Genomic DNA, 21,204 nt, shown 5'->3' on the forward strand with positions numbered 1-21,204 from the left:
ACATATACATATACATATACATATACATATACATATACATATACATATACATATACATATACATATACATATACATATACATATACATATACATATACATATACATATACATATACATATACATATACATACACATGTATACACATAAATATAAATTATACATATATACACACTCCTATATATACACACACACATACATATATACTTAAATATAAAATAAATTTATAGTTTTATATATACCATTTTATTAGATTTTGGTCCACTATATACAAATTTACAACTATATCTATACGTGTTATCCCAATCACGCCAATAAAAAAAATTAATATCAAATCTACAAGTTAAAACCTAAATCGGTAAACGATAGTATGCTCATCGCCTCAATGTTCCATGTCGTTACCCTAAGTCGATCATCTCCTGCTCTCAACGTCATTGTTCGTGCAATATGATCATCGCCTCGTCGACCACAACATTGTTATTTATAAGAAAAATATCATGTCATGAAATTTGCCTGTTTTTATTGACATAAAATCTTGAGACCCAACATTGTCATTATCTATCTCAGCAAATTTAAATCGGGTGACATGATTGTCAAAATCGCTTGAACTTCGCTCGACCCTCGCTCGAAATATTTACTGCTTGGAAAATGCTCACTGGGTTTGAGGCTCGATTTTAAATGAGTTGCTCCGCTCGATTCAGTTTGGTTTGTAAATGAGCCAACCACGAACAAATGTCTGCTCGGTTCGACTCGGCTCGTGAACAGCCATACATAGCGGAAGAAGAGGGGAAGGAGAAAGAGAGAGAGTTGAATAATGGTGGGCACACTCTTTCCAACCAATTACAAATTTTTTCTGTTTTTATATTTAATAAAATAGTTTACCCCTCCTTAAGAGAGACCACCCCTTATGTTTTAGTTAGGGGTGTTCAAAAAAATCCGAATCCGAAACCGAATCTGAAATATCTGAAAACCCGTATCCGAAATATCCGAATTTTCGGATATCCGAAAATCGGATAATCCGAAAATTCGGATTCGGATTCGGATAGTAATTTTGAGAATTTTCGGATAATCGGATTATCCGAAAATTTAATTTTTATTTTTTTCGGATATCTGAATATCTGAAAATATCCGAAGTATCCGAAAAATATCCGAAGTATCCGAAAAATATCCGAAGTATCCGAAAAATATCCGAAAAAAATATCCGAAAAATATCCGAAGTATCCGAAATATCCGAAAAATATCTGAAATATCCGAAAATATCCGAAATTTATATTCGGATATCCGAAACTATCCGAAAAATCTGGTTCCAAATATTAAAAAACAATAAAAAAATAAAAATTAAATAAAAAATTGGATATTCGGATATCCGATTAGATATCCGAACCCGAATCCGAAATTTCGAGTATATCCGAAAATCGGATATCCGAAATTTCGGATTCGGGTTCGGATGTCAATATTTCACTATCCGAAATTTCGGATATCCGATTTTCGGATATCCGAAAACCGGATTATCCGATCTTGAACACCCCTAGTTTTAGTGTAAGACCATATGTAGTGTAAGACCATATGTAGTGTAAGACACAAATAATGCCCTCACACTTGGGCGTTTTGCGCCATGTAGCAGTACAGTAAGCAATGGGGCATTGTGGGGCCCCGTTTTTCTAAAATGAGTGTAGTGGATATGTGGACATTGTGGGGTATTATGTTAAAAGGGTTGTTAAACGATTAAAAAACCATCCAAAAATGTTATTGGGCAAACAAAAACCATCCAACCAGTCATTGGCCAAAGAGATTGAACAAGGCATGGAAAAAAGAACGTCGGATGCATTGTTTTGAAAAAACGCCTAGAGGCGGGTGTGGGGGCTTTTTTTGAAGAAAAACGCCCAAAAACCTTCCAAAGAGGGAACACAGAGAGGAGAATTAGGGCATGTTTGGCTAAGCTTATTATAGTTAAAAAGGACTTTTGGAAAAGGACTTTTGGGAAAAAAGACTTTTTGAAAAGGAGTTTTTTTTTTAAAAAGTGTTTGAATTAGCTTATTGATGTAAAATGACTAAAATGTGCATTCTTTTAGATATAAGAGGGTAACGAAGGGGTATATTGGTAATTTGTAGTTTGAAAAGTTAAAAACTGGCCAAGAAGTCACAATATTGTGACTTCTTGAAACCTCCTTTTTCTTCTTTGCAAAAAGTCATTTCTAAAAGGACTTTTGGCTTAGCCAAACACAAAAACAACTTATTGGCTTTTTGATAAGTCAATAAACCAATAAGTTGTTTTGAAAAGCTTAGCCAAACATGCCCTTAACATTAGACGGAGAGGTGGAAATTTACCATATCATGAGGGGAGAACCCTTTCACCTAGGGCTGTAAACGAACCGAACGAACACGAACAAGGCCTTGTTCGTGTTCGTTCGTTAAGGAAATAAATGTGTTCACGAACGGTTCATGAACACTTACCGAACGAGATTTTGTGTTCGTGTTTGTTCATTAAGGAAATGAGCGTGTTCGCGAATGGTTCACGAACACAAACGAACATAAATAAATTTGGCGAACGCGACGAAGGATAAAGATAGATGCCCAGAGAGTAGCACTTGAACTTAAATCCTTTATTGTGGTACGGAGGTCGATCGTATTCGCCGATGTAAATAATGAGAAATGAAAGGGAAATACTGCATAAACAAGGTGAAAGAGGGTTTCCTAATTTTATTGTTAGGGTAATAAAATAAATAAAATTACTAATATAAAAAGCACACATAAAATATATGTAAGTACAAAGATCTTCAATTAAAGCACAAAGATATGAACATAAAAGAATGCAAATCAACGAATGTTCATGAACACGTTCACGAACACCTTACCGAACGTTCACGAACACAATCGAACGGACGAGACCTCTATTCATGTTCGTTCATTTAACTAATCGAACGAATTTTTTTGTTCATGTTCGTTTGTTTATTAAACGAACGAACATAAACAAACTTCCCACCAAACGGTTTACGAACTATTCGCTGAACGTTCGATTCGTTTACAGCCCTAATTTCTCCTTTTTTTTTTAAGGGCCTAATCCAGGCCTAGTTTCACTCCATTTCACCCTAACCACTCTTTCCTATTTTAGCAAAAGAGTTGCAGCACCATAAACCCCCCCAAATCCAGGCCTAATTTCACTCCATTTCCTCTTCACCATCCATCCACAAAACCCCCCCATTCCCAAACCCTAACCCCACCAACCAACCCACTCACTAATGTCCACAACCACCGTTTCCAAAGGCTCCACCGTAGAAGTCAGCAGCAACGATCCCGGCTTCCACGGTGCATGGTACGTTGCCAGCCTCATCGACCAACTCCCACCTTCCCCCACCAACGAACTCAAATACTTAGTCAAATACGATACCTTACTTACAGATGATACTCCCAATAAACCATTAACAGAAATCGTAAACCCCTCGTGTGTACGCCCATTGCCGCCTCGTAATCTCCGCCGCAACAATGTTAAAAGTGCGGCGGTTGTTGTAGCGGAGAGTAGTGGTGGTGGCAGTGGTGGTGGTGGTGCTGATTTTGAGTTGTATGATGTGGTGGATGCGTATCATAGGGAAGGGTGGTGGATTGGGGTGGTGAATAAGGTGGTGAATGGTGGTGGGGTTAGGAAGTATCTTGTTTCGTTTGAGAATCCGACGGAGGAGGTGGAGTTTGGGAGGGGGCAGCTTCGGTTGCATGTCGATTGGGTTGACGGGCGGTGGGTGGTTCCGCCGAAGAAGGTATATGTTGATTTTTGATTGATATGATTGTTTTTAGGGTTTTGAGGTTTATGTTTAGGTAGATTGTATTGTTATTGTGCCATTGTGGAGGTTGTTAGGGTTTTAGGTGTTTTTGTGAAGGAATTAGGGTTTATGTATGAGGTGAAATTAGTGGTGGTTGAATTGGTTTTTTCCGCCAAACTGGTTCGGGTTATTAATAGAACCAGGTTGGGTTGGTCAACTTTGGTCAACGCCGGTTTGAGGAGAAACTGGTTTGGGTGAAAATTGTTCAGACCATATTCAAATCCGTTTGGGTCAGGTTGAAACCGGTTTGGGTCATAAACCGGTATTTAAAACCTGTATTTAAAAAGAAGTGATATAATTTGGTGGGTCGGGTTGAAAGCGGTTTGGATGATGAGAGGGGGAACGGATATACAAACTGATGGTTTGGGTTGGGTTGAAATCAGTTTGGTAGTGCATATTGGGTCGGGTCACGAACCGGTTTGAAATACCAAACCAGTTTTTTGTCCATCTCTAGCTGAAACACTGAAACACACACACTGACCTTACATTTTTTGAGATATAGGTTATCGTGTGAATTTACATTAGCTAATTGATTTATGGAATGTTATATGGTATTTGGAACAACAAGGTAACTTCCAGAAGCCCGAGAAGGAGAATTTGTGTGATATCTTATATAATCTAATATCCTAACATGCATACACTTGTTATAGCTCCTAACTGAATGTGTCTATATTGAAGTAAAGTTATATGGTAATGGTTCGTTTGACTAAAAAAGTCAACACGATACTCTTAACTGTGTATTTAAACATTATATGTTCTCTGATTTTACACAGATACCAGAGCATGTATTAGCTGCTAGAAATGCTAAACGTGCATTAGAGTCCAACAACGATGCTCATCCAGGCCTTGAAACACCAGCTAATGGTGCTCAAACAACTGATGTAGACGACCCAACTGTTGACCCGTTACTGTCTTCTTTAAAAAAGAGTGCTTCAAAGAAAAACACCGTGAGTTGCTTCAACCACGTGTACTCTTTAACTGTCTGGGATTTCTTGATTTACGTCTTACGTATGCAGGACGGCAGTTCTGAGACGGTTGGTGACGTGGAAGCTTCGGTTCCTTCTAGAAAGAATAAAAGAATTACGAGCTTGTTAGAACAAGATTCAGGTGGAAAAAAGTTACAATCTTCAGCAGGTGTGGAAAACCTTCGCTACTTTTCCTTGGATCCGGTTGACTCGTTTTTGTTTAAGCTAGTTTATTCGATTTAAATGTTTGACCCGTTAGATAGAAAAACTCAACTCATAAGTACAAGGTTAGAAATTGCCACCTCATGATCGTATAATCGCAATTGTTCATGTTACACGAAATAGAGGATTGATTGAAGTAAACAAAATCTAATATCATGTTGATTGTGGTATTATAGGTAGCAAGGGAAACACAAAAGTTAAGGCGTCGATGACGGAAAAACACATATCTGATGCTAATAATGAAGATTCACCTGTTGTGGAACACGAAATGATCACCACAGTACGCAGTTTTAGCACTACGAAAGAGTTGAAACATAATTCTTTTGGGAAAAATAAAATAAAGTAAATAAGTTGGATAGTTTTCGAACAAAAGTTGGCTCAATGCTTGATTTTTCGTTGTCTTTAACAGGAAAATTGTGAGACAGAGGATGGCAAGAGCAGTCAGAAAAAAAAGAGGGGAAGACGACCAAAATTACTGTCTAAAGGTACTGAATTAGAAATTTAACTTGTTCTTGGTTACTGGTTCCAAAACCTGAAAAGTTTTTGGATAAACTGGCGGAACATCTTCTGTTTTATAATTATGACAACGAGAACTATTATTATAATAATGAATTAATCTTTATGGCTAAGTCATGCGAGGATGCTGCAAACACAAGTTTTTTTTTTTTTATTATCAATTTTCTATTCTATTTTATATGTTTGACCCCTTAACAATAATAGCCTGAACTGACTCGTGTTGACTTTGTTCTCTTAACTAAATTACATGTCTCACCATCGAACACTATATTTAATCGAATGGATTTCTTGCTCATATTTATTCACTAAAAAATTTGTATGCCCGTTTTCGTTCATTTAAAATGAGTATAATTACATAAACGTGTTGGATTTGTACCTTGTTTCTAAAAAAATGTGGAGAGAGGAAGCAAAATGGTACAAGTTAAAGAAATTTAGAACTCCCCACTAAGGATCTTCATGCGGCAAGTAAAAAACACTACGAAGTGGATAAAGTCCATATACATATACCATTAGCTAGGGGTGCTCATAAACTGTTGAAACCGACTGAACTGCCCAAACCAAAGCGAGCCGGCCAGTTTGCCTGGTGTGAGATGCAAACGGTTTGGTTTTGGCAGTTTGACGGTGTTAACAGTTCGGTTTGGAACGTAGAATCACCCGTTTATCATTTATTGTTTATATTTTATTGATTGTTTCTAATATGTAGCTATGTATATGTATTATAATTATGAACCATCTTTTCATTTTAAATTTTGTGATACAAAATAATGATTTTGAAAAAAAAATCGGTTGAAGCTACCAAAACCGGCCAGCCCGACCCAACCTGGCTGGTTTGCCTTGTCTATTTCTAAAACCGAAGTTAGTGGTTCAACCCATAATTCTCGTCAAAACCGGCTGAATTGACCTTGAGGCTTGAACATCCCTATGGCGTAACTAAATTCAACTTTATACAGTGTCACAGAAATAAATTTTGAAACATAATTTAAACCTTCCTATCAAAATTTAAATTCGAATAGTAATAGATTTGAATATTTAAATATTTAAATAACTGTGCATGTCTTTCTAGGTGGACCTGAAATCACCGTTGATCTTGATGAGCAACCTCTATCTCAACTGGCTGGTTTAAAGAGTAAGCATTATCGCATTCTTTCTGGTTTCATATTCCTTTTCAGTTCATTTGATTCTTGGTTATTGGTATACTCAGGAAGTTCCTGTTTTCGTCCTGACCACGGTGATGAACCTCCGAATCAAGCCACTGTCACCAGTGTTGGAACCACCGAATACGAGAAAAACTGGCCGTTTATCAAGCGGTCGCCTATCTGGGCCACCATTGCATCTCTAGAGATATACCAAACACCACCTCAACAACCACACTTTTCACCGTTGAAGAAAATCAAAGAGGACCATCGAGAGGGTTTAGCCATTGCCCACATGGTGACATTCGGGAATCTTGTCCAGACGCTTTCTGACATTCAACTTACCGACCCCGTTAACGTAATGAACAACAGTTTGGAAATTTTAGGCGACTTGGAGACTCATGGGTTTAACGTGGGTGCGCTTCGAGGTCGTTTAAACAAGTTACTTTCTTTGAAATCGAAAGTGAGTCAGCACGGGATCAAGCTGAAGAAAGCTGAAGCGGAGCTTGAAAAGTGTAATGGCGAAAAGTGTGCGGAGGAGAAGGAGTTTAAGGAAATGGAAATGAAGATGAAGGAGTTGCAGGAAAAGATGGCGCAGAGTGTGACGAGGATGGAGGTGAAAGAGAAGGAAATTATGAGTTTGAAATCGAACTTGCGTCATGTTTCTGAACAAATAACGGATTGTGAGCTTGCTTTTAAAAAACTTGCAGCCACCCCTTTGCAGGTAATTAAGTAATGTCTTTGCTTTTGTAATATTATCCACATGTGGAAAACTGCTTTATGTTTTTGTGTAGTTTTGTAGCCATCTCTCTCTCTCTCTCTCTCTCGTATTATGCTTATATACATTATACATATGCATTATGTATAAGTGTATTATATGGTTTTCACGGTTTTCAACATACTATTGGTTATGTGAGAACTGCGAAAACCGTGATAAAGGTATAATGCACTTGTAAGTAGTGCTTTGAATTGATAAATCATTTTTAAAACTAGGCCGATAGTGGTCAGCAAAGCAGTGTTGGGCTATGTGATCCTGAAAATTTTAGTCCAACTTTTGTGTCCGCTGGTCGTGGGGAGACACGATTATGAACCTATTAGGCCATTTTGGTCGAAGTTTACGCCCCATGTGTGTGCGTAGGTGTTGTAGTAAAACGCTAGTAAAGAGTGGCATCACCATATAAATATAATGTAATGATTTATAATGGTTGAGGTAGGTGTTAACCAATCCACCTTACATCTACTTCTTGTTCTTCAGTCAAGAATTCAGTCTTACTAAAATTCTTGTCTATAAACAGGTAGGCACAATTGTCATGGCTCACTAATAAGGTAGAGATCACATTTAAATCCCATAACCTCTTTAGATCATGTAGTTTGACTTTCTCTTTGACCCTCTTATTCTTTGAACACTCTTGAGCCTCTTTAACTACATTATCCGTTTATTAGTTATGTTCTTACTGATGTCATTGCTATAAACGCTGAAATTGGATTTGAACTTTGTCGTTCATGCGATATAGTTGATCAGATTTGTACAAATTATCGCACGGTCCCTTAATCTAACTTAAGAGATTATTGTAAGATACCTTTGCTTAGAAGATCTATTGAAACCATAAAGGGTTGTCGAGATGGGCCGGTACAAAATTCTACAGTTGATTCATAACCAACAAAAACTGCTACACTGAAACTAGCAACACAATTTCATATAAAATAACTTACAACTTTTGTAACCTCTAACAACTACCTAATCTACAAAAGTTACAACCGGTGGTGATCCGCTGTACATTTGGCTCTTACCCTAAAAAACATGAGCAGGATCATGTAAATTTTAGCTGTCATCTGCGAAAACTCTAAACATAAAATCCTTAAACCGTTTAGAATACACTTTAGGGTCGACAGCTGAGATGGAGGTCGCGTCATATTGGAATGATTTATATGCATGTTCAAGCTTCTTACTTATGTCATAATCTTGCAATATATCTATTATACCAAAGAACAGAACGACATCACTGAATTCTCCGGTTGGTTCCCCGATTAGCTGAGTTTCATTACTTCTGACTGTGAGTTCAACCCGCGATGGCATGTTAATGCCTAGTCGTACAGGCGCCCACCTGCAAAGCTATATTATATCAAATAATATTCTATTGATTTATCAAGTTTTATGCATTAAAAATACATTGTACAACTTTTTAAAATCACCCGTTTGGGTAATTGACCCATTTTATTTTTAGACATTTTTTATTTTCCTTTTTGACCTGCTAGAGATATTACATAACCCGAATCAACCCATTCAAACCTACATGGGTTGATAACGCCATCTGTCATTTCAACAATTCCTTAACTTACCGTGCAGGATTGAGAACGACACTCGTGTCAGTTGATAGTTTAGGAGTTGTTCCTGGGCCATCAAGTTCAGCTCCCCCTTGAAAAGAAAAACACAGAATAACTGTACCGTCCATTTAATAGGTTGTACCAGTATGTGTATCCTTGTGTGTGAGAGAGGATTAAGAGAAAACTCTATCAAAAGATTGATATTTGTGTTAAATTTTTTAGGGGTTTAGTCTTAAGGTTTAATTTCTAGTGGCTAGCTTTAGCCATTAGTCATTAGGGTTTAGCTTTTAAGGTTTAGTTTTTTTAGGGTTTAGGGTTTATTTCTTAAGGTTTAGGCATTAGGGTTTAGTAATGGTTAGATAGAGTTTTCTCATAAAAGGAGTTTTCTCACAAAGAGGAGTTTTCTCATGATCCCTCCCCTATAGCTAGCTATGTATATGTGTGGGTGTGTTGTAGAGAGAGAGAGAGAGATGTGTGTTTTACCCTCGACTGCTCCCCTATTACTTTCTTTAAAGCTGATACCAACCAAGAGACTATAATCCATAATTCTCTCTTGCTCAAGAAAATCACAATCCTTGTTTACTTGACTGCAGTAACAATGTGAGTGTATAAGTTTGTTGAAATCGAGTGATATTATAAAAAAGAGAATATTTCATCTAATAGTAACCAAATTGCTTTAGTGTTACACTAAAGTCACTCACACTTTTTTCTAATAACGGAAACCACTCAAGTTTCAATATTGTTCCACTGAAATTTTTATAATTGTTAAATAATTTTAAAATTGACCTAAATATTAATAGTGATGCTTGGTTGCTATTTAGTGATTTTTTTATTAATAGTTTTACCTAGAGGTAATGGTGAAGAAAAATCGAACTATATAATAACCAAGTTTCTAAATGTTCCATTCAAGTCCTTCACTTTAATCAATCATGGAAAAATTCACAACGGAACAACAATGAGACTTGAGTGGTTTTTACCGTTAAGAAAAAGTATGAGTGACTTTATTGGAATAATATTAAAACCTAAGCAGTTAATGCGGTAAATAAAATCAGATATCAGTCAAGGGCTGATATTTGAGATATAGGTTATCGTGGTGGGATATCGGTAATTTTAATATCATGCAGAATTTATATATATATATAGCAATTTAACACTAACTATTCAATATTCTGATCGATATTTGACACCAATATTTTACATGGGGACCGATAACCGATATATCATCGATATTAATTGCATAGACTAAAACTTGGTTAGTATTTAATGAGTTTATGCCGTAAGAAAGCACAAAAAGTTCACCTGCAGAACTCCTCAAACCAATCTTTGCGCAACCGAAAGATAAATTTGAGATCAAGGTCCTTGAGTGTGGTGTTTGCATCAATTTCCGTTTCAGGTTTATCCGTTATTCGCCCATGGGAAGACCCTTTCAAGTCGTACCGTTTGTGAATAGGGACCTCGGTACACAACAAATTTCCCATGATAACAAACCGAACCTGCCACATTAGTCGAACGAACAATATAACAAGAGAATTGACCATTTACACGTTGAAACAAAATCTGCAAATCCATACCTTCTTTTGTATAGGTCCACTCAACTTCACGCAATGAAGACCGAAAAACTTTGTAACGAGCGTGTTCTCAAAGGATTTAACATGGTCATAATATGCTGGAAGCATTCTTTTTAGAACCTGATGTAATATCATTATTAAAAAATATAACGAAGATTAAAGTAAACACTTGGTCCCTCTGGTTTACCAAAATTTTGGATTTGATCCCCAGCTTTCCAAAAGTACACGGATGGTCCCTATGGTTTGCACTCTGTGACACATTTAGTCCACAACTAGGATGAGCATGCTACCGGACCAGTACCGGTAACGAAAAACAGAGATACTGGGTACCGATATTTACCGGTAATTAGACCAAAATACCGGTGCCGAATATAACAGATACGGTACCTGTTTGGTAGCGGTACCCGGTACCAAATGCTTATCCCTGATTCCCCAGCTAACAAATCTAAAGGTTTAAGCATGTCCAAGTTAGGGATTAAATGTGTTACAAAGTGCAAACCACAGGGGCTATCCATGTACTTTTGAAAAAAGTTTGGGACTAAATGTGATACAAAGTGCAAATCACAAGGATCATTTTTGTACTATTGAAAAGCTAAGGACCAAATCCTAACTTTTGGTAAACCAGAGGGACCACTGAAATCAAGAACTTGGGATTGAAACTGACTCACTTTGACTTCTGATTTCTTCATTGTCTTGATCATGTACTTGTCGTCATGGGTCAAATAAAAGAAGCTACCACTTTTTCCAGGGGAAGAGAGCTCCCGAAGAGCATCGTTTCCACATATAGATATCATGTAATCAGCTGGATCCACATTAAATAGTTTCCTAAGAGTCCTGAAATCAAGATGGGTCCAACGTTCACTTTTTGAATTTTTAACGCGTTAAACATTTGACGCGCTTTAAAAATTGGTGGCGGCCGTGTTATTTTGTGTTCCACGCGTGGTGGATGGGGTATCACGGGCAGGGGCGGACCTTATGTTGTCCGAGCCGTAGCACGGGCTACGGCTCAACTTTTTATCGGTAGTGTAATTTTTTCAGGTTTTTATACCAAAGGATACCCTTGAACAGCTACGAGGACACCCCTAAAAAAGAGTTTGTAAGCCCAAATCAATGAAAATAATAAGTCCAAATCTCAATTGAAGATTGTAAATAATAAGCTCAATTGCCCAATATGTTACCCCAAAATAATAAAAGATTGTAAATAATTGCTCAATTGCCTTGAAGTTTTAATGCACGGCACGACACGGCTACGAGAATACCAATCAATTGAAAATAATAAGCCCAAATCCCAACTGCCCATTTCGTCACACTATAAGTGATGGTGATAAATTTGCAAACTTGAATGGAATAAGTGATCTTGCGCGTGTTATGGTTGAAAGGGAACACATAGTTCTTTTCCTTTAGTTTATCGGGTAGTGAAGCTAGCTTTGCTTTTACCGGTTGCAACCGCAACTGTTGAAAGATGTTTTTCGAAATTTAAGCTTGTCAAGACGGATTTACGCAATCGAATGGGCTCGGAATTTTTGAACAATGCTATGGTTTGTGCGGTTGAAAAGTATTTTTTACGTGAAGTAAAAGACGACGATGTGATGAAACAATTTCAAGCTATGAAAAAAAGAAGAAGACAAATCTATTAGGTATGTGTTTTTATTTTATTTATTTATTGTCGTTTTTTTTAATATTGTACGATTGCACGGTGAAATTTTTTTTAGGATACCCCTGAGTTAGTGTTCTAGTTCCGCCACTGATCACGGGGCGCCCCGTCCCCCCTAAAAGTCATAACATTTTCCTAAGAGTAAAAATTTTGAGTAAAGTACATGGATGGTCCATGTGGTTAACCTAAATTTTGGATTTAGTCTCTTGTTTTTTAAAAGTACACGGATGGGTGGTTTGTATTTTCTAACGCATTTAGTCCCCAACTTTTGCCAACAGCACACGTATGATCTCTGTGATTTGTACTTTGTAATGCATTTAGTCCCTAACGTTTAGTGACTAAATACGTTACAAAGTGCATACCACAAGGGACATCCATGTACGTTTGGCAAAAGTTGGGGACTAAAGGTGTTTCAAAGTGAAAATCATAGGGACCATACGTGTATTTTAAGAAAGCTAAGGACTAAATCCAAAATTTCGGTTAACCACAGAAACCATTTGTGTACTTTACTAAAAAATTGTATACAGCATGCTAACCTGAAAACCAATGGGCAATAATCTTTCCATTTAAATTCACATGATTGGTGAGGTGGAGTATTCTTCGATCCCTCTGGCGGAAATTTCGTCCATAACTTTTGTCGCGTGTCGAAAGCTGTCGGCTTAAGTTTAAGCGATTTCGTTGGAGCGGGCCTTCCTACAGCATGTCTAGAATTGCACCATTAGTTAATAGTAAGCCGAAAACGTAATTATGAAAAACCGTACCTTATACCGAGCTGTAGGTTAAGCATAAGTTCATAATTCTTATGACCTTTGCATATCGTCTCACCTTGTCGTTTCGCAGGCTGTAACGTCGTCTTAAGTGACTTACGAAATATTACACTCCTAGAACTTCCATCAACCGACATTCTGCTACTCGAATTCTTCCTGGGCGGTGGCTTCTCGTCGCCGCTAGACCACAAAAACACCTTATCCGAAGGAAAATCTGAAATGTTCTCACCTTCACAAACCAAACAATCACCCATGTCAACCGAAAAAAGCTGACTAGGATCCCAATCTTCATGCGGATTGATCGAATTGGCGGGATAAAACTTCCCGCTTTGCTCCTTTTGATCCTGACTCCATACACCCGTGTAGAAACTCCCGTCTTGCCAATGAAACGTACCGTTCCCTTTCGGTAACCCCTCTTCCCAACACCCGTCGTACCGATTCCCATTAGCCCATATCATCGTCCCATTTCCGTTCATCTTCCCATTCTTCCATTGGCCTATATACTGATGACCGTTATTCCAATGGTACTTCCCCTGCCCATCGTTAAACCCCCGTTTCCACTCCCCCTCGTATCGATCGCCGTTAGCGTAACTCATGGTCCCTTTTCCTTGCTTCCGGTTCATAACCCATGAACCTTTATAACTATCCATTAACGAACCCGTAAACGTACCCTCACCGTCCATATAACTGTTCTTGAACTGGCCCTCGTATGTTGCACCCGAAGGCCAGCTGAACCGACCCTTTCCGACAATCCTTCCTCTACACCATTCACCATTATACATACACCCGTCCGGCCATAAGTACTTGCCATTTCCATGAGGGTAATTATCGGTCGCCCACTGACCGATATAGATATCCCCGTTGGAGAATATTTTCTCGGTGTGACTACCCTCTTCGTCGATGATAACCTCGTCGTCAACATGGGCAACAGACATTGTTTTGAACAGGCTGACTGCCCTTTTCCTTGCGGAACTTGGTGATTTCTTAATGCTTGCTTCAGCTGCCTTCAAAACACCCACCACTGCTTTGCTCATTATCTCAAAATCTATATAAAACAACACCTAATCTATATAAAAATCCAATGTTATTAACCCAAATCAAATTCCACCTGTTTCATCAATGTTACTCTCAAGAGGAAAAACATCAAACATGTGGTGTGCATACTAAAAACCCAATTTGAAACAAACCCAAATTGAATAAGAAATAAAAGGGTAGATGGTTCTTGTGATCAAGAATCAAACTTTTGTAAATATTGTCCAGAAAATGAGGGGGTATGCATGTTTTTTATTTACTATTATTTTAGAAAAATATGGAGCGCTAATGCATTGATTGGTAAAGTAAAAGGTATGAAATGAAGCAAGAGGTTTTTTATTATTATTTTTTTTTTGTGTTGTTGGTTTCCAAAATTAGTTCCACAAATTATTGTGGAATCGAACAGGTGGAAGGGTGAGAAGTCAAGGTTACCTGCAATAACGGCATTACTATATTCTTAAAACAAAAGTGGGTATACTTTGGATCAATAGGTCCTGTGTTCGATTCTCATAAGGGGGTTTTCCCATATTTATTATGTTTACTCCTGAATTGGTGTATGAGCATTATATCTAGTGGAGATGGATACGATCAGGTGGTTCCGCTCGTGACACGATAATACTCCAGTGGTTCGTCAGTTATCCAAATTTACAGTTAAAAAAAAGGTGGGTAGAACCAAAATACAAAAAGCCCTTCAAGTTTTCAACTTGACCAAAACAGCCTCTCAGCTTTTTAACTTGACTAAAATAGTCTCTAAGAAAAAGACAAAACAACTCTTAAAGTTTTGAACTTAACAAAAACAATCCATAAACTTTTAAAATTGACATTTATACCTCATACGTCCACTAAAACTTTATAAAGTGTTTGTTTTCATCCTCTTAAGCTTCAACTTTTCAAATTCCCCCCTAATATTCATTCTTTAGCTTAAAAAAAAACTATTTTCTCACGTCGTTATTTTCATGTACGTGTCAGTGTAAATTTATGTTTCGACTTGGACTTCAACTTTTTCGAAAACGAACATGGTCAGATGTAATGAGTTTTCATGTTTATTTTTATATATGTTTTCAGTTGGTCTACGTTTTGACATTTTAATATACGTGTCGACATAGATTAATGTTCAACGTAAACGATATAGATTCAAGTTTCAACATAAGTTTTTTCCGGAAACGAGTCGGGTCAAATATAATACGATTTTATGCTCTACGCTTTGACGTAAACTGTGTTCGGAAACGAGTCGGGTCAAATATAATACGTTTTCATTCGGCGTTCTAAATTTGAGTAATTGTATGTTTTGACACCACCAAGTCTAGATGCAAAGGTAAAGGTGGTGTAGTGGCTAGGTGGAATGCTTACTAAATGAACCAGCTCGGGTTCGATTCCGTTTCTTTTATAACTGCAAAGCTTTAGAGCAGATACGTCGGGACACACATTTTCATATGATTTATATATCACATAATGTGTCGCAAGCTATAAATAAGTAAGGCGTCGCCGCCGCAACGCGCGGCATACGACAACAATCTTGTTGATACTAAAATAAAAAAAATAGGTAAAAGGTTAAAATGACGTGTCACACGAAGACCGGACAATGAACCAGGCGTCTTAGTGGTTGCTGGTCAGACCGGTAGGATCGGTCGAAGCGGGTTTATGAACCGGATGATGTCATATTATATATATATATATTTATGACATGGTTTTAGAGTTACCCATTTACCCAGCGTAATACTCATCCCGACACACGAATTATTTTAAATAGATATTTTGCAACCCATCCTGATCCATTCTTAATTATTTCTCCACCCATCCTTAACCCATCTAGGGATGGTAATGGGTCGGGTATTGGTAATCCCATACCCATACCCGGTTATAAAATCGTGTCCCATACCCGACCCATTACCCATCGGGTATTTGTCGGATAATTACCCGTCGGGTATCGGGTATACCCATTAGTTTGTTAAAAGATATACGTTGGGATTTATAAATACATTTTTCTACTGTTATAATTATTATATAATTTTATTTATATAACAACTATTAAAAATAAAAAATGTACATTACATACGTATAAGTTTTATCATAAATTAATAATAAATTTATAATACATATACACTTACAGGGTATGAGTTGGCTACAAAGTCTATTTTTTCTACAAAGTGTACAAAGTCATAAAACACCACAATTTCAGCCATAAAACACACTCAAAACCCACAAATAATAAAGTGGAGATTACTAAAACGCCATATGTGTGGGTTTTGTGTTGTGTTTTGGATGATAAGGCTTAGATTTTCGAATGACTAATATTAGTGTGTTTTATGTTGATTATTATGTTGTGTTTTATATTCATAGTTCTATGATGGTGTGTTTGAAGTTTTTATGGACGGTTAAGGTTTGGATATTGTGTTTTAGTGATCTTCACTATGTTATCTGTGAGTTTTGAGTGTGTTTTATGACTGAAATTGTTGTGTTTTATGACTTTGTACACTTTGTAGGAAAAATGGACTTTGTAGCTGAACCCCAACATACAAAATATAAATACTATTATCAAATGCATATACTAAAAGAAAATTTATTTTTTTCACATTACAAACATACTAAAATAAATCACCAATAGACAGGTGTTACAGGAAAATAAAAATATAAATGATAAAAATCGGGTATCTGATCGGGTATATAGTTTGGGTAAACGGGTACGTGGTTCGGGTAATCGAGTCGGGTATCACCTAATCCCATACCAGACCCATACCCGCGAAATTTTTTAAAACTAATCCCATACCCGGCCCAATACCCATCGGATATCGGGTATACCTGTCACACCCCCAAAATCCACATGCGGAACACCACCGCTTGGAGGCGTGACTGACCAGGATCCAGCCACCAATTATACTGAGCAATTTAATTAATAACATAAGTAATACTCACCAACCACAAGGTTGGCAAATATCATAATCAAAGTTCAAAAGTATCCAAGTTTAAGTAGTAGTTCAGGTAAGTAGCGGAAGCATAGATAAAATAGTTTAAAACAAGATTCTTAGTTCAAGTTTGTTAAAACACAACACACGGGTTAGACGACCACTACACATCCACAAGCTGCAAGCTCCTGAATCACTGGGTACCTGTAAAGCATGCAGTAGGGTATCAACATAATGTTGGCGAGTTCACGAGGTGTCAAGTTTTAGTTTTCGAAAACGTAAGTTGTTTAGATAAAGCATTTATAATCACGTTGTGGGGAGCTACCCCATCTGTAAGCTCACTAAACTGTAGATACCGAAACTGTTGACGGAAAGTTGTTGTGCCCCGAGTCAATGTCTATCGTCATTGACCAAGATGCAAGGTCTACTAGTTCACGCCCGATCTCCCCCGGTCACGGTGTGAGGTTGTCAAACCTAATAGCGCTATCAACTAATAACCCGTTCGCCCCCGGCGATTAATCGGTACTGTAAGCAGGGACTTAAGGTGATAGAGTTTCGTTTAGCTTGGCTAGTTGTGATTTATAAATAATATCCAAACTTATCTCCCCCGGAGATAGTAAATACCCATTCGGATTTCCCCCGGAAATAATAGTTCAAAAGTATTTTTCCCAAAGTTGGCAGTTGTCCGTGTCCCACCCTGGGACGCATGCTTTTAGTGTGTGAACTCACCTTGGGTTGCTCGGCAGATTAGGTTACTTGTCAAACACGCTGGTCACCACGTCCTAACATGGTTACCAGTATAGGTCAGGTTTGGGTACAGAGAATGTCACGTATATTTTACACATAATCTAACACATAGCATGCATACAGTTACATGTAGAGTTATTGGGCCTGTTCTACTATTGGATCAGTCAACAGTACCAACTAACACATAGTTCAGTTAAACAGGCAGCCCAAACAATTCACGTTATGGCCCAATAACTAAAGTGAACAGCCCAGTCGAGACAAGGTGGTCTCGACTCGAGAACATGCGGTCTCGAGTCGCAACCAGGAGGTCTCGGCTTGTAATGGTTGGTCTCGAGTGGTGCAGGCATGACTCGCAACTTCGGAGGTCTCGAGTCCCTGAAGTCCGTTTTGAAGTTGCTTGGCCAAGGTCTCGAGTCGCAACCGTTGCGGCCTCGAGTTGTGGCTCCATGGTCTCGAGTCGCAACCGTTGGTCTCGAGTCGTTTACCTGCTGATTCTCATACATCTGCCCGAATTGTACTATGCAATAGAATTCTGATTTCATGCCATTATGTACTATCCAATAAGGTTTCACAAACATGTTCCCTTGTCTAACACTTAACCAAAATGGATCAAACAGCAAGTTTTTCAAATATTTGTAACAACATTCAAACACATTCAACACATATTCATCATATGTTCATCATTTTAGGGTTTTCATAACTTGATTATTCAACCAACACATTCCTTATGATCCACCGATTTATTCACGCGGACATAGAAGCCATTCAATAAACCTTCAACACACCCAAACATGCATTTCACAAGCATCAATCATGTAACATTTGCTCTAAACACTATGACCTATACTAACAACATAAATCGGATGATCATAAACATCCTACACTATCAATCATTCATTATTCAAATATCAAGAGCTCACACATATCATCCATCATTTCAATAATTCAAAGCAAATAGCACTATTATACACATAAACACCTAGTGAAAGTCAAAGATGCTAACCGGTTGATGAAAAGGTACCGAGTCAAGGGAGAAGGTGAGAAAATGAGGTGTCCGAGTGATGATGACGAGCTTGACCGAGGTTCCTTGTTGTTGCCGGTTGAATCCGAGAGAAGGGAGAGGGGGTCTTGTAGTTCTAGGGTTTTAGTGAGGGAGAGAGTGTGTGAGAGTGTAAGGGAGAAGGTGGATGAGGGGTTTTATATTCGGTTTGGGTGGTGCACCCTACAAGGGTTTCGAGTGGGCTCAAAGGGGTGTATGGCCCAATCCGGCCCAACCGTTACTGTTTACTCGAGACCGAGAATGGTCTCGAGTCGGGTTCGTAGTCTTGGTTCACTAGTATTTATACATTTATATATATACTACATATACATACATAGCAAAAGGATCACATAGAACATCAAGGTAACACGCACTTTCATTTAATAACGTATATACACACAATGTTAATACAAAAGGGTTACTCGGGAAAACCTAGAGTGTCACAATACCCGTCCCATTTGTGTCGGGTTTCGGGTATACTCGTCGGGCTCGGGTATTTTTGTCATCCCTAAACCCATCATCGTTTTTAAAATGACCCAAAATAACCCAAAATACCCACATGGGTTTTTATTGCCAGGCCTACTTCAAGATATAAGGGTGGTGGAGTCCATCCCTAAGGCCACTCGGTATGAGGCTCGGCTTGGCCCGTCACCGAGCCTCAACAGCATCCCGAGTTCACCGACGTCGTCATATTCGTCCCACCCCAGACGGTGAGGACGCGCACTAAAGGACAAAAATTGTGACCGTTTGAACGAGGTAGCCGTGGTAAAAAAATATATATTTTTTTCAATCCCACTTTATAAATATACACACTTTATTCTCCTACTTTTAACCCAAAATCTTTCCAATCTCTCTCATTTTTTAAACACCATCATACTTTTATAAAAATATAGGCATGTCTACTTCTTCTTCATCGTGGTGTTCGTCATCTTCGGGTGAGGGTGAATTATTTTTTGTAAACTTCATTATGCACGCAACGCAGATGATCATGGAGGAGGATGGAGAGGCAGAAACGTATTCACAACCGCAAACTAGGGCAGCCGCCTTAAGCCGAGACTGAGAAGGTATTTTATTTTTTTAGTGTATCTTTATTTAAATTTAATAATGTATTTAATTTTTTTCAGTGTTAATAATGAATTTGGTTTATTTTTCGTTGTTAATATATAACCGGCCACGATAATTTAGTGGCCGATTATTTTGCCGACGAACCTGTGTACATGAACGCAATGTTTAGACGTCGGTCCCGAATGAGTCGTCGACTGTTCTTACGTATCGCAGACGACTTGGCGCAGTTTGATCCGTTTTTTACACTACGATACGACGCTAGGTGTGACAACCCTCACATTTACAGGTATCTGTACACTTAATTAATAATTAATTAGAGCTTAATTACTGTGCTTAATTACAATTACGAATAAACTGCTTTCTGTTTTCTGACACATACATGTTCATGCATCATACTGTATTATTGTCACTCCATTTATTACACACAAAACTATAGTGACAAACTTGATGCACAAAAGCACAGTTAGCACAGTGAGCGGATAACCCAGTAAACCTGCTGACATTGCCAGCACTAGACAGATATTGTCTCTAAGGCCAGTATGAGCCAGGAATAGATTACTACACTAGTAGGGAGTGTAGGGAGGTGAGGATTATAAAACTGCGTCACTAGGTGGTAGTTATAGTGACCGGATGTGCCTAAAACATACTTTAAATACAAAATTCTGCACTTTATACAAAAATTCAGCATTTAACATAACTAGTAAAGTGCAAAAACTTGGTAAAATAATATTAGACACTTTACAAAGTGTTGGGAATTTATTGTGTCACTAAAAACACTATAAAAGACACTTTAAGGCTTTACTTGACACTTTAACGGATCAATATCCAACCAAACAACCGGACTTTACCCGGAACATAAAAATATTGTCAAAGACATTGTTTTTACCTTTTTGAGCTAGTTAGGGTCCCCGAATACCCTAACACCTGTTATATTAAATAACACACGTAAATGTCCTAACTAAACACCATTGGATTTCAACTAAAACCTAACTATACCATTGCAAACCAACCCTTAACCCCCTACTCACGGTCACCACAAGGGTGACCCACCCTTGCAATTTCTTGATTATTTTATTCACCTATGTTGTATATCTAGAAGACATAATATATGTTGGATAATAAGGAAATGGGTTATAAGTAAGCATAAGAGGTTTTAACCTTCATTTCACAAACCACCAACACCAAACAACTCCTCTCCTTCTCTCCCTTGAAAGCTTCGGCCGAACATAGCCCTATCACCACCACCATTTTTGCTTCTTGCTCAATCATTCCACATACACTCAAAGGTGCAAGGTGACACACAAACAAGCCCGGTGCACTCGGAAGCTCAAGAACCTCTCGAGATTTCTTTTATCCACCTCGTTTACGTCTTGTTTCTTCCCTAGCCTCGAGCTAGTAGTAAGTGCCTCTAAACATCATCTTGATCTTGTTTATGGTGGTTAATAGTAGATGTAA

General features: G+C 38.0%; 2 protein-coding genes across 3 annotated transcripts; one reads left to right on the forward strand and one right to left on the reverse strand.

The window, feature by feature from the left end:
* The first annotated feature begins 3,108 nt into the window (after positions 1-3,108).
* LOC110890595 (DUF724 domain-containing protein 3) lies at positions 3,109-7,990 on the forward strand. The gene is made up of 8 exons (XM_022138206.2): positions 3,109-3,750; positions 4,587-4,760; positions 4,830-4,947; positions 5,177-5,280; positions 5,410-5,485; positions 6,580-6,642; positions 6,718-7,373; positions 7,945-7,990. The coding sequence occupies exons 1-8, from the start codon at positions 3,238-3,240 to the stop codon at positions 7,969-7,971; spliced, it is 1,731 nt and encodes a 576-aa protein (XP_021993898.1). The 5' UTR covers positions 3,109-3,237; the 3' UTR covers positions 7,972-7,990.
* Positions 7,991-8,280: 290 nt separating this feature from the next.
* LOC110890594 (phosphatidylinositol 4-phosphate 5-kinase 6) lies at positions 8,281-14,242 on the reverse strand. 2 transcript variants are annotated; one of them, XM_035979148.1, is made up of 8 exons: positions 13,022-14,242; positions 12,733-12,889; positions 11,211-11,376; positions 10,546-10,662; positions 10,274-10,467; positions 9,458-9,561; positions 8,990-9,065; positions 8,281-8,754 (listed from the first exon to the last, which is right to left on the reverse strand). In XM_035979148.1, exons 1-8 carry the CDS (start codon positions 13,995-13,997, stop codon positions 8,472-8,474), a joined length of 2,073 nt encoding a protein of 690 aa, XP_035835041.1. In that variant the 5' UTR covers positions 13,998-14,242; the 3' UTR covers positions 8,281-8,471. The 2 variants fall into 2 exon arrangements, with proteins under 2 accessions (XP_035835041.1, XP_021993897.1); XM_022138205.2 differs by having other exon boundaries at positions 12,733-12,900; positions 12,958-14,242.
* Positions 14,243-21,204: the final 6,962 nt, after the last annotated feature.

This window comes from Helianthus annuus, chromosome 11 (genome assembly GCF_002127325.2).
Source record: "Helianthus annuus cultivar XRQ/B chromosome 11, HanXRQr2.0-SUNRISE, whole genome shotgun sequence".
NCBI lineage: Eukaryota > Viridiplantae > Streptophyta > Magnoliopsida > Asterales > Asteraceae > Helianthus > Helianthus annuus.

What these genes read in the sequence shown, in the direction of transcription:
- LOC110890595 (XM_022138206.2), top strand. Translation starts at nt 3,238, where the DNA reads ATGTCCACAACCACCGTTTCCAAAGGCTCCACCGTAGAAGTCAGCAGC. An exon ending in AACACGAAATGATCACCACA is followed by an intron (nt 5,281 to 5,409) that starts GTACGCAGTTTT and finishes TGTCTTTAACAG; the next exon opens with GAAAATTGTGAGACAGAGGA. An exon ending in TCAACTGGCTGGTTTAAAGA is followed by an intron (nt 6,643 to 6,717) that starts GTAAGCATTATC and finishes TGGTATACTCAG; the next exon opens with GAAGTTCCTGTTTTCGTCCT.
- LOC110890594 (XM_022138205.2), bottom strand. Translation starts at nt 13,997, where the DNA reads ATGAGCAAAGCAGTGGTGGGTGTTTTGAAGGCAGCTGAAGCAAGCATT. An exon ending in TATTGCCCATTGGTTTTCAG is followed by an intron (nt 11,377 to 12,732) that starts GTTAGCATGCTG and finishes TCTTGATTTCAG; the next exon opens with GACTCTTAGGAAACTATTTA. An exon ending in TGGTTTGAGGAGTTCTGCAG is followed by an intron (nt 9,562 to 10,273) that starts GTGAACTTTTTG and finishes TTGTTACTGCAG; the next exon opens with TCAAGTAAACAAGGATTGTG.